Genomic DNA, 15,305 nt, shown 5'->3' with positions numbered 1-15,305 from the left:
TATATATATGTAATCTGCTGAAAAGTTAAAGGTTTATAAAGCATATTCATTAAACTTATACTGCAAAAGCATCTAACAAATTGCTAGATATCAGCAATCAGTGTCCCCCAACCCCTAGTTTTACTAACTCCTACTCATCCTTCAAAACTCAGCTCAAAAGTTGCCTCCTCAGAAAACTGTTGCTTGTCTCTCCCAGTCCAAGTTAAGGGCTTCTCTTCTTTACCACTTTTATTGGAGAACATATCACACCATATTAGTCTGACTTCTTCACTAGATTGTGAGCTTCTCAAGGACAGGGACTATGTCCTTTTTTCCCTATATGTCCAACTCCTAGTTCATGCCTATTACATAAAGGCATACAACAAATGCTTGTTGAGTGAATGAATGAAAAAATAATTAAACAAATACATCTTTCCCGAGTTCCTATTTGTCTGTTCTATACAAGAAACTTTGGAGGACACAATAGAATGAAACTTTCCTGTCATCAAGAAACTTAATCTTTTTTGGAAAATATGGTTTAATAGTATGATACAATTAGAGAATAAAAGAATCTCATTTCAACTAAAAAAAAGACCTCAGAAAAACAAGAGAGTAATTCCCACTACAGGCCACAGGGAGGCTCTGCAGAGGTGGTGGTAGGATGATTTTGCCCTCCAAAGGACATATAGCAATGTGTGGAGAGTGTTTTTATTGTCATGATTCACAGATTGCTAGTAGCATCTAGTGGGTAGAGGCTAAGGATGCTTCTAAACATCTTAGAGTGCACAGGACAGCTACCCTCCACCTGCCTTACAATAAAGAATTATTCAATCCAAAATGTCAACAGCGCTGAGATTGAGACATTTGAGTTAGAAGCATTTGGAAAGGCAAAGGTCGGAGTTGCAGCTGTCAGTGAGCACTCAGAACTACAATTGCTAGATTTTTGCTAACTGACTTTACTATTCATGATTAAATATGCCACTAGCACTAATACTAACAATTTGCTATAATAACAGCAGAAATAATTCTCATTTATTGGGCATCTTCTGTATGGGCCACTTTACATACATTATCATAGTTTATTTTCACAGTAATTCCTTGCAGCTGATCTTAATATCCTCGCTTTACAGATCAGTGAATGTAGTAAGCTTTAAAAAGCTTAAGTGACCAAGTCACCAAACCAAAGTGTGGCACAGCCAAAGTTTGAACTGAGACCTGTTTACCTTTAAAGGTTTCACTTTTTCCATTACCTACCCACTTTGTTTCTGCATACTTTTGAAAAAAGGAAGGATGAAATGAAAGAATTGCCTGGATAATTTAAGTTCAATTATTCAGACAATTGCCACAATGTTTTCCTTTATTTTGCATATATAGACACCACCTATGTGATTATATCAGATTTTAAAAATCTAAGTTGCTTTAATAAAATGACTGTTATTTGGTATCCATTTCAAATTGCAATAGGTTTATTACAACAAAACGCTTGTATAGTTTTGTTAAGTTAGCTGACAGAGAAACAAGCATTATTTCCTTGGGCCAAAATTTTGCTTTGCTTGTATACTCTACTGGTGCTAGAGCTGTGTCCTTATTATTTGTTGTTTATTCTGCTCTACACTGAGCAACGTGGTGAAGAAGGGGAAGCTAACTTTGATTACATTTTAATTAAGAATTACGTGTTTTGTTTTTTTTTTTTTTCTGTATTGGACTTCATGCTTGGGCATAGAAAGAATCATTTTCCCTCTAGCCAGCAGGCCACCTGTGACTGCCAACCTTTCATTGGACTTGTAGATTTTGGCAAAGTGAACCTGCCGAGAAATGGAACAGTGCTTCCCATGAAGCAGATCCAGTGAACTATAGTCCAAAGTCTACAAAGTCAGACTTTCTTGCTCCTGCTTCACCATTACACTTTCTGTGCCTTCTGTCTGCCATTACACCTTTGTCTAAGGATAACTTTAGACAAGTCACTTAACTCCTCTGAGCCTCAGCTTTTAATCTGTGGAGATAAGAATCATAACTACATTTTTGTAAGAGACAGGTCTGGCGTGCACTGGGACAATCATAGCCACTGCAACCTTGACCTCGTGGGCTCAAACGATCCACCTCAGCCTCCCAAGTAGCTAGAATTTTAGGTGCGCACCACCATGCCCGGCTAATTTTTTATTGTTTTGTACAGATGGAGTCTTGCTGTGTTGCCCAGAATCTGGTCTTGAACTCCTGACCTCAAGCAGTCCTCCTGCCTCAACCTCCCAATATGCTTTTTACAGGCAGGAGCCACCAAGCCTAGGGAGTTCATCCCATAGTTAAGAGGGCAGATACTGGAGCCAGAAGGATCTACATTTAAATAATAGATCCATTGCTATTAGTTGTGTCACCTAGGGCCAGTTATTTAAATTTTTGGGGCCTGCATTTTCTCATCTAAAAAGTGGGGATAATGATAATATAAAAACCTCAGGAACAGTATCGGGCACATCATAGGTGCTCAATAAGTGGTAGTTATTATTACATGAGTATAAAGCCTTAATAAGATAATACAGTGGGTCAAGCTTTGAAATAAGTCATCACTGGGTCTCAGTCATATACTAGCTGTATGTCTTTAGTCAAGTCACTTAACATGTCTGAACATCAGTTTCTTTATCTGGAAGATGGAGATAATAATAGTACCTATATAATAGGGGTTATGTGAGGACTAAATTAGTTAAAGTATATAAGACACCTAGCACAATAAACAGTAGTATAAAATTATTATGCTATTTTTACAGAGTGAGAGTGATCATAATTTTCAGCATACAAATGGGGGTATGGGTTTTACAGTGGGACAGAATGATTGAAGCCAGGAATAATCCCAGATGTATGATCACTGTACAGAAGCCATCAAGTGTCTTGTACTCAAGGGCATCATTGGAGCTTGGGGAAAGAGTAGAGGAGCCTGTGCTGAGAGACTGAGAGGTAAAAGAGGGGAAAAAGGGAAACAGGGAGGTAGAAAAGTGGCCAACATCCCATAGTAGAGTGGACCTCATAAGCATGATGAAGAATAGATGGCACCCCCTACTAAACCATCCTCACCTTCAGTGTCAGTGATCTGGTTACTAAGAGGTGGGCAGACCAGACCACAGAGCTATTCATCTTTCAATGCTGATACTGATTGTGGTGGCCAGACCAAGAGATCATTAATGGCTGAAATGAACAGATCACCTTTCAGTTTTATACAGGCAAACAGCCTGGGTCTGGCTTGTTCACTGTGGTCTGTCCAGATCTGATGGAAAATAGAGAAACCCCCTATTTTAGTGACATTTTAGTGACAAATTTCAAAAGCCATTGACTGTCAGTAAAATTGTGTAATACAGAAAATTTGTCTTCAACCTCCTTCCTCTGGGCCCCACAATCACCTATTCCTCGTTTCTCGCCTCCCACAGCATTCCTCACTCAAAACCCTTTTTCCTAATTCACCCTCATATAGAACTGATATCAATTTAGAGAAATATTTTCATTTTTCTCAGAAATAAAAATCTTCACTATGCTAAAAGGATCATCTTTTAATGGTGGGAGTTCACCTTAGCTTAATATGTCAGAAAATACATTGATGGGATTTTCTGTCACTGTCACTGAACCCATATCATGAATGCTATTTTCAAATACAAGTATTTAGTGATTTCTTAAAACTTGTACTTTCAAACGAATGGTTTCTTTCTTATTTAGGAAGTTCTGGTAGGAAATTGTTCTGGTATTGCTTTTTTATTCTTTTCATTTTGATTTGCTGATTTTAAAAAAATTCTCCTTATTCTGTCACAGTGTTTTTTATTTATTGTAATTTGCAAAAACAAATTATAATAAGTAATGGAAAAGATCACTTTAAAAGCTTGTTTTGTAATTGAAAATGGTAAGCAAGTCCTCTTGTATGCTTGCCTAACATCAGTAGATGGCAGCACACACTCTCCTGTGAAGGGCAATGGATGTGCAGACGCCATTTTATTTAAATAGCAGTTCAGTTCAGAAGCTTATCAAAATGGTTGTCTTTTGGTAATCCTCATGAAAAGATTTATTTCCAGTTTTTTTTTTTCCCCCTGCTTACCATAGAAATAAAGGTTGAATAATTTACTGCCATGAAGCCAAATTAACTGAACTCCACCAATTGGAATGGGTCCTAATTCAGAAAGTGGCTTGGGCTGAAGCTTATTTGCTGTTTCTATAAGAAACGAGTTTGCTCTGCAACTTAATAGTAAAACTTTTTTAGAAGACTTTAAACTGCTTAATAAAATTATGGTTTCAAGTGACTTCAAAATCATCATTTCATTAAAATAAAAAAGCCCAGGCCCTTACTCATTAATAGCTAACTTGAATAAGAATGGCTCTCAGTTATATGGAAATCTGTTAGACAAGTTGAAAAACAAAATACCAACTTAGAAATTGCTAAATTGGTGGCATTCTATACATATAGCTCAAGTAAAATTATTCTCCAACCTTACCTTAAACTATGGAGCATTTACAAAAGGAAATAACTAATTGTATTTTATTTTAATTCAGCAAATATTTATTTAGTATTCAATATATTCTATACACAGCATTGTGTGAGGAGGCACTGAAGATACAGAGATGAATAAGACATGGCTCCTGTCCTTGAGACATGGTCTAAAAGGTGATATCAAATACCATGATATCAAATACCATGCACACACAAAGGAACCTGTGCAGATGGCTGCTTACTTCACAGAGTAATTCAGCACAAGTGTTACATTGTGACCAAGACCTTAAATGAACCAGGAAGAACTGTGGAATTCCTATGATGTATATAATGTACTTTTCTAGCCATGGATACAACAATGAATGAATGCCAGATGACTGTGGAACCCTTCAGTTCTAATTCTTACAACTCTAAGTTCCAAATAGATAGATATAGGCCTCTGAAGTATTAAGTACAGAGAGAGAGAAAGCAAGGGCAAGACAGAGAGAGAGAGAGAAGATACATTAGTAGCACAGAAAAAGGAAGTTGTTAATTATTCAAAGGAATCAGAAAAAAATCAGAAAAACCTTTCGAGAAGAGGCAACATCTAAGTTGTTTTTAAGAATAAATAGGAACTTGCCACAGAGAAAATATGGGAAGGACATTTCAGGCAGAGAATGCATCAAAGAAGACTTGAAGGTTTATGTCTGGGAACTCTGACTTATTCAGTGTTACTTAAATAAAGAATTGGCAGTGGATGGTGATACTGGAGTTGTAGGAGTAAGCAGGTGCTGATCATGAGCTACCATTAGTTTGTTATGCTCAGAGCATAAAGTTCTAGTGGGGAAGTGGTAAAATATGAGAAGAGAATGAAGCAGGAGCAAGATTAGGAACCTTGCATTGCCAAGGAGTTTTGGCTTTCGTATGTAGGTATTAGGGAGCTATAACCAGAGAATCACATCATCAGGTCTTCACTTACAGGATCCTGATAGAGATGTAGAGCCTTGACTAGAGAGGGCAGCAGCTAGAAACCAGAAGTCTAGTTAGGAGGCTATTGGAATAATCCAGGAAAAAGATGATGAGAGCCCCAACCAAAGCAGCAGTAATGAGGAAGGGACACATTAAAAAGGTGTCTAGGAGATATCTTGTCCACCAAGATATAGGCCCTTGGTGGACAACTGCATATGGAAAGTGAAAGTAAGAGACAAAGTAAGAGTCAATGACGATTCGCAGATTTCTGACTCAGGCTACTGAATAGATGGATTGGCATACTACTGACTGACATTGGAAATACAAAAGTAAAAGTATTATAACAACCCATATATTAGTGAAGTGTTATTTAACTTAATTGAAAAGTGTGCTTTCATTACAAAAACAGAAACAAAAACAAAACAAACAAAAAAACCCCAACAACTTGATGAGTAATCCATGAGTGAAATGTTTAACTAATTATTTTCCCCAAGGTATACTATCTACTGTTAGGTCTAAATTAAGTTATCTACTAGCCCAGAAAATAGACTGTTGTGTAAATTAGCATGAAGTATTTATTATCTGTGGCACATAACTGAGCACTTGAATACATATTTTCTCTTTCTTATTCATTTAATCAACAAACATTTGTTTAGTATCAGCCACTGTTCTAGGCTCCAAAGTTACAGGGATGAAAAGACAAAGTTCCTGCCCTCAAGAAGCAGCATGTAAATCTCAGTAGAAGGATCAGAGAAGCTGGATAATTTGAGATTTTATTGAAATGATAAATAAGAATTCATGGGTTAGATAGGAAAGGGAAAGGGGGAACACAAAGTGCAAAGACCTAAGCACTAGATAGTGATAGCATTACTAAGATATAAAGTAGTAAGGGTGGAGAAAAAGAATAATAATATAAAGCTAGACTGGTTAGATAGAAGCCAGGTGATGCTGAATGGTGAAGGGACTTCTCTGTCTAACTACAGAATTTGGATTTAATCCTGTAGTGGAAAGGAGCGTTTGAGGAATTATGAACAGTGGAGCAGAATCACTCTGATATAGGATTATTGTACATCTTAGTCTGTCCAGGACAGTCTCATTTTTTATGAATAATATGGTTCTCTTTTCCTAAGGCATGGAGTAAGAGGAACTAGAGAAAACAGAATCTCTAAGTAGGTTATGACTGGCACGATTATTTAGATAAGAGGTATTGAAGTCCTGAACAATAGGAATGGCCATGGGCATAGAGAAAAGAGTATGAATAAGAGTGACAACTAGAAGGTAGAAGCTAAGATCTTCTCTTGATTCGTTCACATGTGAAAATCTCGTCTTACCAACTGAACACTTCTTTGTACCATGTGTTAGTAAGATATAACTCAAAGGTAATAATACTGACATGTTTGCTTCCAAAAAGAAAGGAGGGCCAGAGGCATCCAAATAAATGATGCCCTTTAAAGTACGACCCTTGAAAAGCTGCACCCTTATTGCCATGATGGTTCTATAACCCCAAGTTTTTTCTAGACCTTTTCGAACACTGCATTGAAGAGTCAGTGCTACTTCTGTGGTATTTATTCTGAGTGATAGCAAGTATTCATCCTCTCAGTGATGGATTGGATTTTTTGAAATAGCAAAACTAATATTTTTAAAGAGCCAAACGTGATAAATTAATGGTTTCCTTATGTAGCTTATAAACTTACTAAGAAATGTTTGGAGCTATCTATAGAAACAGAAAGTAGATTAGTTGTTGCCTAGGTATGTTTTGGGAAGCTAAAGGAGGATGGGGAGTAACTGCTAACAGGTAACAGGTACAAGGTTTCTTTCTGGGATAATGAAAATATTCTAAAATTAGATCATGATGACATTTACACAACACAATAAATATGTTAAAAACATTCAATTGTACACTCTAGGTGGTTGAACTTTGTTATGTAAATCATATGTCAGTAAATCTGAGAACTAGCAGTGTCCTGGGTTCAGAAATAGTTTTAAAAACACATGGGTATCATTACTTTGTGATCAAACTTTGTTCTTCATTAGACTCATTTCCATCCCCACACCTTTAGCATTGTACTAGGTACATAGTAATTACTCTATAGATATTTGTCCAGTAGAATTAGATGTAATATAGTGCTTCAGTTCAATTCAGAGAAGATAGTGATTTTACTAAATTGTGTGGATAAGTTCTTAGACCTTTTTTTTAGCTATTATACCAATTTATGTACCCAGTATCAGTGAACAAGGGTTCCAATTGCTCTACATCATTGATAGCATTTGATATTGACAACCTTTTTAATTTTAGCCACTCTGATAGGCCTGTAGTATGAACTCATTCTGGTTTTAATGTGTATTTTCCGGAATACTGTGAGGCTGAGAACATTTTTGTATTTTACTAAACTTCAACTTTTGTTATAAAGGGTATACACATGCAGGTTTGTTACATGGGTAAATTGTGTGATGCTGAGGCTTAGAATTCTAATGATGCCTTCACCCAGGCAGTAAGCATAGTACTCAATAGGTATTTCTTCAGTCCTCCTCCCCATCCTCCCCTGTCTAGTGATCCCCAGTGTTTATTGTTCCTATCTTTACACTTGCATGTATTCAGTGTTTAACTCTCACTTATAAGTGACAACATGTAGTATTTGTTGTTTTTTTCTTTTTTTTCTTGCATTAGTTTGCTTAGGATTATGGCTTCTAGCTCCATCCCTGCCTTAGGTGTTTTTTTTTATCTCCTAATATATAATATCATGAGAACTTTTTATAGAATATAAGCAAAATGGGTTATATTACTACTTTAATTAATATAAAACTATTTGTTATTTTAATAAATAGAAAGTATCATTTCCATATAAATTATAGAAATCACATGGGAGTATTTGTCTAATGTTTTGTCACTGACTCTGCCATCTTAATTTTTATTATTAAATTTAAAAAACAGTCAATCAATTTCCATTTCTCTCTCTCTCTCTCTCTCCCCCCCCCTTCTCCCTCTCTCCTACACCTCCTCCTCTCTCCTTCTCTCCCCACCCTTCTCTTAGGAAGCATTGTGAGTGTTGGGGACCCAAAGAAAAAATACACAAGATTTGAAAAAATTGGTCAAGGGTAAGTGATTTTTATTTGAAATATAAAAAGATGTGTATGAGCAACATACATTAAAATTAAAATTCAGTAAGAGTTTGGGTTTCTGGTAAATTATGCTTCTTATTTCCTGGATTATATTTGTGTCTTGCATTCTTAGTGTTGACCTTTCAGCTGCAGGGCTGACTGTTCATTAACCTAAGAGCACATCCTGCTGAAATCTTCATTATTGGTGGGCTGACAGTGACTTCTGTGGGGACATTTCGATCCCATGTAGTTAAAAGATTCAAACAGATTTCTCTAGAAAAAGCAGTAGGGTTATGGAAATTTCTAGCTTACGTAAAAACCCCTTTTATCCCATTTCCCCCTTCAGCTACATGGATGGTATGATTAAGATCCTGTTTTATTATCAGAATGTAAAGTGACAAACTGAGGGTGGGGAATGTCCTTATGGAATGATCTGGAGGTAGGCAGAGTTGTCTGAGTGTGGAGGAAACAGACAATAATCCCTAAATGAGACCTAGTGCATCATTTTCACTTAGTATACTTGTTAAAGATAAAGATTCCCAGGCTCCACTGCCAAAGATTTGATTTAGAAGTCTGGAGTGGGTTTGAGTGATCTGAACTTTGCAAAAGTTCCTCAGATAATCCTGATAATCGCCAAGACATGGGAACCATTGCATTAAATTATTCACTAAAGCTGAAGGCAGAAGTCACCAGTTCTGCAAGTCAACTGTAATTATGCATGTCTCTCAGGCCTCAATGTGAAACTAGACAGGTGGGTCTGAGCAGGCAACAGCATATTTAACAGCACGAAGTTTTATTTAAAGGAAAGTGGAATCTTAAGGGACATCCTTAAATATATGTATGTATGATTTCTACTGTATGTCAGAAATCAAGAGGCACCTCAGACTTCTCCTGGCTGTCAAGGGGCTGAAGATAAAGAGTTACATCCATTATGCTTGCAAAATTGTGCTAGCCCATCAGCCATTAGAATCTAATTATTTAGGGTTAGAGAAGGTAGAATTTCTTTAAGAACATCACCGCTTTTCCTGGAGTACTTAGGTTTAAAAAAATATATGTCATATATAAGCTTGACTATTTTTCATAATTTTATATTTTATTTTTTTAATCCCCCTAGCTTTTGTACTAAAGTTTCTTTTGAAATTGCCGGTATATCTCAGGAAATAAGGGAAAGCATTCATTATACAATTGGGCTAGAGAGTAGGTGAGGCACTCGCGGAAATTGTGCCTGGTGAGAATCAAGATGAGAAGACTCTAAGGGAGAAAGAAACTCAGGAAGAAATGCATGGCCAAGTTTATTTTTCCAGTCAAAACCATAATGACATTGTATTTGAACTTTCCAGTAGGCTAAAATATGTACCTATTATTGCTTTTGCTTCTTTCTTTGTTATTTAATATCACTGGTATTCTCACTTGCTCACAAAAAATGAAGAATTTTGTGATCTCTAGAAACTCCCTGTCACCCAATGGGTCAAATTAATATTTCTACTCATTGTTCTATAACAGTGATAAGCAACAGAACTTACTGTGATGATAGATATGTTCTATATCTGTGCTGTCCAACATGGTAGCCGCTGACTACGTGTGGCTATAGGGCACTTGGGATGTGGCTAGTGCACATAAGAAACTGAATTTATATGAAATCATTTATTTGTTTAGCAGATATTTCTTGAACACCAACTATGTTACAGGCACTATGCTAAGTGCTAGAGAGACAGAGATGGGTAATGATGATGTAAGCCCTCAAGGAACTTACAGTCTACACTGGTAACTGCTTGACAGGAAAATACAGGGTACCAGAACAACCTTGAAGCAAGCTTACTCAATTCACCCAAGTGCAGAGCAGGGCTGGCTTCTACAGCCATTATCTCCCACTGGAAATTTTCCCTGTCTACCTCCGGTGGACTGTTTGTTTTGCTTAAGTAAGAAAGCTATACCTTCCCAAGTCCATATATAAACCTCAACTCTCCTTCTCCATGTGTAAAGGTTAAATATCACCAGGCAGGTTGCAAAAACACAGTGTTATGTACTAAGGGGACTCAGAAAACAAAAGTTGGCTTTTAGATTTTATTTTCATCTGGTTGAGTCTCTGGTAGAGCTAACAATAGGAGGGGAAGGGATGTTCAGTCCACTTAGAAGTAGCACTCCAAATCATTGTTGTCCGGTATGGTGGCCAGTAACCACATTCGGCCACTGAGCACTTGAAATGTGACTAGTCCAAATGGAGATGTACCATAAGTGTAAAATGCACACATGATTTCAAAACCTTAGCGTGAAAAAAGAATGTAAAATATTTAATTAATACATCTTTTATTGACTACATGTTGAGATATTTTGTCATACATTGAATTAAAGAAAATTATTATGAAAATTAACCTTTTAAAAATCTTTAAATATGTAGCTCTAAGAAATTTAAAATATGACTCATGGCTCATGTTATATTTCTAACAGGCAGTAATTTCTAGTTGTAGCCTTAAATTGGGAATTATTTGTTTATGAATTTGTAAAGTGGTTTTCTGTGGTTGCTTTTTGAAGAGTGGGAAATGTTATAATTTTGTTTTGATTGTTCCATCTAAAAGCCAACTGAGCCAAAAATAGCACTGAATTTTAAAAGGAAAAAAATACAAAATGGTGTTAGATATCTCCCAGGTACTAGGTAATGAAACAAGACTAATTTTGCCAAGAACAAAGATCAGGCCACCAAGCAACCTTGTGTAACAAAGAGATTTCCTCTCTTGGCTATTATTTATGCCTGTGACTTTTAAAGACGAAAGGAAAGTTTTCTATCTCTGAGTCTCTTTGTACAGCCTCCATAATCTAAAACGAAAATCAAAGCATAAATCCTGCTTACCACTGCTGAAAGTTCTATTTTAAATTCCCAGCAAGTTCATCATTCTAAAGAATGATAAAGTAGTGGATAGTTCACTCATAGGCCCAATATGGCTTTTTAATAAGTCCTTAGAGGGCAGAGAGTCTATTTTATTCCTACTTTTGTCTTCATTAGTGTTTTAGTACAGTGCTTGTGCACTTAGTAGGCCCTCTAAAACAATTTTGTACAGTTATGGCCAACAGCTGGGTTCACTTTGGCTGGCTACAAAGAACTGAAAAGTTGTCTGCCAAATCTATCTTTCTGGGTCTGTTTTTGCCTCAATAAATATTTGTTGAGCTAATGAAAATGTTTGTCTTTCCACCACATCTTCTTATTCATAAGTGAGCATTGAACAATGAGAACATATGGACATGGAGGGGAGCAACACACTCCCAGGAAGGGCCAGACGGGAGGTGGCAGGTGAGGAAAGTGAGAATATTAGGACAAATGGCTAATTGCATGCAGGGCTCAAAACCTAGATGACGAGTTGATAGATGCAGCAAACCACCATGGCACACATATACCTATGTAACAAACCTGCACATTCTTCACATGTAACCCAGAACTTAAAGTAAATTTTTTTTGAAAAAAAGAAAATGTTTGTCTTTCTAGCTGTCCCTTTCCTCTGTCCTGTGTATTTACATGTGGATATACATGTCTATCTTGCTCCTCCTGTGTCTGTCTTTCCCTGTTTTTCCTTAACATGTCTTTATATCTTTGCCTTTCACAATGACTTGCTCGGCTTCACCACATGTGATTCATTTATTCTCTGGGTATTTGTGTGTGCTGATGTCTGTCTTCTTCATGCATGTTGGCTTCACATTCTACTGCCCATTTTCACACACACCCCACAACCCAAATTGTCAGAATGANATTTGTGTGTGCTGATGTCTGTCTTCTTCATGCATGTTGGCTTCACATTCTACTGCCCATTTTCACACACACCCCACAACCCAAATTGTCAGAATTATTTAAGATATAATCTACTAGCTTAAATCTGTTTACTCTGATTTTATCATTTATTTAATTTACTAATTTTATTTTTTGATCTTAGCAGATTGTTTTCTCTCAGTTCTTAATTGTTAAGGTAAATAAGCAAAATATTCATTTCTTTCTTTCTGGACCAAAAACAAATAAACCCACATCCCACTTAATATTAACTTTCTTTTTACTTAAGTGGCTTACAGCTGATTTTTTCATGAATTACTGCCCTAAGTTATATAAACTAGTCTCTACTCTCAATATGTAGAGTTTTAAAATTAAATCTGTGTTTTTAATTGCTTTTGCCTTACCCATCATTATAGTGACATTCAAAATTTTTGTCAATAATCATTTGGTGTTAGGAATAATCAGCCCCAGTATTCTATTCTCAGCTCCAAAGAGCACAACAGTTCATTCATTTTCAGGAACTGGATTTGAGAAAAGCTTCTCCATTAATCACCCTGATTTACTTGGTAAACTAAATTTTTCTCCAGCATGGGTTTCTGCCATCCCAGCATTCAGGCCTGGGGCCAGAGAATTGGGCTCCATCTTCCATAAATCAAGTTCAGAATCACATGTCTAATCATTTGAGGCAATAGCTGTGAGTTGAAGGCTAAAAATGACATTGTTTCACTGGGTTTGCTGTGAAAAATCTTCTATAATTGGCCACCAAATCCAGACATTTTGAGCAAATTTATGCAAAGTTAAAAAAAAATAAGGAAAGAAAGAAAAAATGTCAGGTACCCCAAAAGTATCATTAACTCAACAACATGAGTTTGTCAGAAATATATCTGGTATGGACTTGAGAATCTTCACTTTCTAGAATACTTATATAAAATAAATTGTTTAATAAATGAGGTAGAGTGAGACAACAAAATCAAATATTTATTTTTAGTCAGTGGCTATCATTGGCAACCTGTGTAATTCCTGAATAAGCAATAGCTATGTAACAGAGGGCTGAATTTACTAACATTGGCAGCTGTCTTCACAGATTTCTCATTAATGTATTAGAATTCATGTTAGGAACTTTCCTTAAATGAGAATGCAGTGAAAAACAGGGCTTTTTTCTCTTTCAGGTTCATATTGTCTTTTCAACTTTATAGTAGAAAAATATTTTTGAGGAAGGAGCTCAGAGGATCCAGTTTAGCAAGTAACTTTTTAACATCAATGAACCTTTAATGAGTGCCTACTATGTGTAATGTAGAGTTACATTAGAGTTACAGTTAAGAATCAGGTTCTGGGAGTTCACAGTGACCTTTATATTTGTTGTCCCTCTGAGTATTTGACAGGGAGAAAAGAAGAGTTGTATCAAGAAATAAGATGAACACCTACCCCCAATAAGGTACCTTTCCCCTATATTTTATTTACACACTCATCCTCACTGTCATCTCTCACGTGAATATTTCTTTGGCTGCCCTGGTCCTAGTTGACCTTTTCTGTCTTTTGTTTTTCTGAATCCTACAGATTATATCTGTGTCAGCATGTATTCACCACTTATATTGTAGTTTGTCTAGGCATGTAAAATTGCTTGAAACTTTGAGGAATGTAGAGAAATAAAGGGAGAATTTTTGAAAAACTTGAAGAAAAAGAAAGGATTCTGAACTCAGGGCTGTAGATAAATTATTTAATTTTTTTAACCATCAGTTTTCTCATTCATAGTAAGTAGAATGCACACATCTCATAAGGTTGTAAAAACAACTAAGAGAAGGAATTTAAAGTCCTTAGCACAGTACATGTCACGCAGTTAATTGCTCAGTAAATGCTAGTTATTATTAGGGATGAAAGACACATTCATATCTTGCTATCATATAGAACAGAATATAATAAGTATTTTGATGAAATTACAGAAAACTCTGTGGACAGAGAGGAGGGACAAATCATTTACAGCCAAAGGGAGGGTATGATGGATTCTTAGAGGAGGGTACACTTGAGAGTGACTTTAGAGGGTATAGGAATTTAGCGAGTAGGGGTCATGGGAAGTTTTGTTTGAACGAGTACTTATTTCAGACTGTAGGTTTCATTCACTTTGGTGTCTCTAAGGACTGCATCACTGCCCCAGCATATATGCTCAAATATAAGATAACACAATAAGATATGAACTGTTAAATGTATATATATATGTATATAAGGTTGAAAGTCTATTGTGATGTTTAATTTGTTAATTTACTTTCATTTACGTATTTAAAAGCACATATTTCATAAATTATTATTTTGTAGATATTTTTCTACTCTCATATTTTATGAATGGTATAATTCAAAATCTCCTTATGTGTCATTCTTTTTGTAATCACTAGAGATTAGTTTTGAGTCTTTAGCAGTTATTCAAATATATTGCCTGACTTCCATCTAAGATAATTGAGATTTTGAACCCACATAGAATTCTGTTCCTGGATATTTATTCCTGGTCACAATTACCCATTTATATAACGTTAAGATTTTTGTTTTCTGAATTTGTCCTGTAGATGTATATTTAGGCTTTCATAACATGTATCTACTATTTACTATATGACTTTTTAAAATTTCTATTACAAATTGTCATACTTCCACAAGTAGGAACATAACACAGGAACTTCTGTATTTTTAGAACTCAGGTTAAACATTTTTCAACAATTTTTAGTAAAATCACAATGCCATTATAACATCTACAAACAATTAACAATTGCTTTATATCATTTAACTCCCAGTCTATAATCAGAATCCTCCACTTGTCACAAAATGCTATTTTTATAATTAATTTGTTCAAATCAACATCCAGAGGAGATCTACACATGGCATTTGTTGTGTATCTTATGTCTATATACCCTGAAGCAGTCTCCTTTCTTTTTCCACTATCATTATCTTGTTGAAGATACTAGTTGTTGTCTTGTAAAATGTGGCACTTTCTGGATTTGTCTGTTAGTTTCATTTGCTGTCATTTAACTTGCTCCTTGATTCCCTGTATTTTCTTTTTTTTCTTTCTTTTTTTTTTTTTTT

At 35.8% G+C, this 15,305-nt stretch overlaps 1 protein-coding gene across 15 annotated transcripts in view; it reads left to right on the top strand.

Annotated features, from left to right (window-relative positions):
• PAK3 (p21 (RAC1) activated kinase 3) overlaps window positions 1-15,305 on the top strand; it is a 291,376-nt gene that overhangs the window by 232,588 nt on the left and 43,483 nt on the right. For all 15 annotated transcript variants that reach the window (XM_017502175.1, XM_017502172.2, XM_017502164.2 and 12 more), the window contains one exon: window positions 8,419-8,482. In XM_017502175.1, the coding sequence (XP_017357664.1) occupies window positions 8,419-8,482 (64 nt within the window). The remainder of the gene's footprint in view (window positions 1-8,418; window positions 8,483-15,305) is intronic.

This window comes from Cebus imitator, unplaced genomic scaffold, assembly GCF_001604975.1.
Source record: "Cebus imitator isolate Cc_AM_T3 unplaced genomic scaffold, Cebus_imitator-1.0 Scaffold292, whole genome shotgun sequence".
Taxonomy (NCBI): domain Eukaryota; kingdom Metazoa; phylum Chordata; class Mammalia; order Primates; family Cebidae; genus Cebus; species Cebus imitator.
This window is presented reverse-complemented; position numbering and strand designations above follow the sequence as displayed.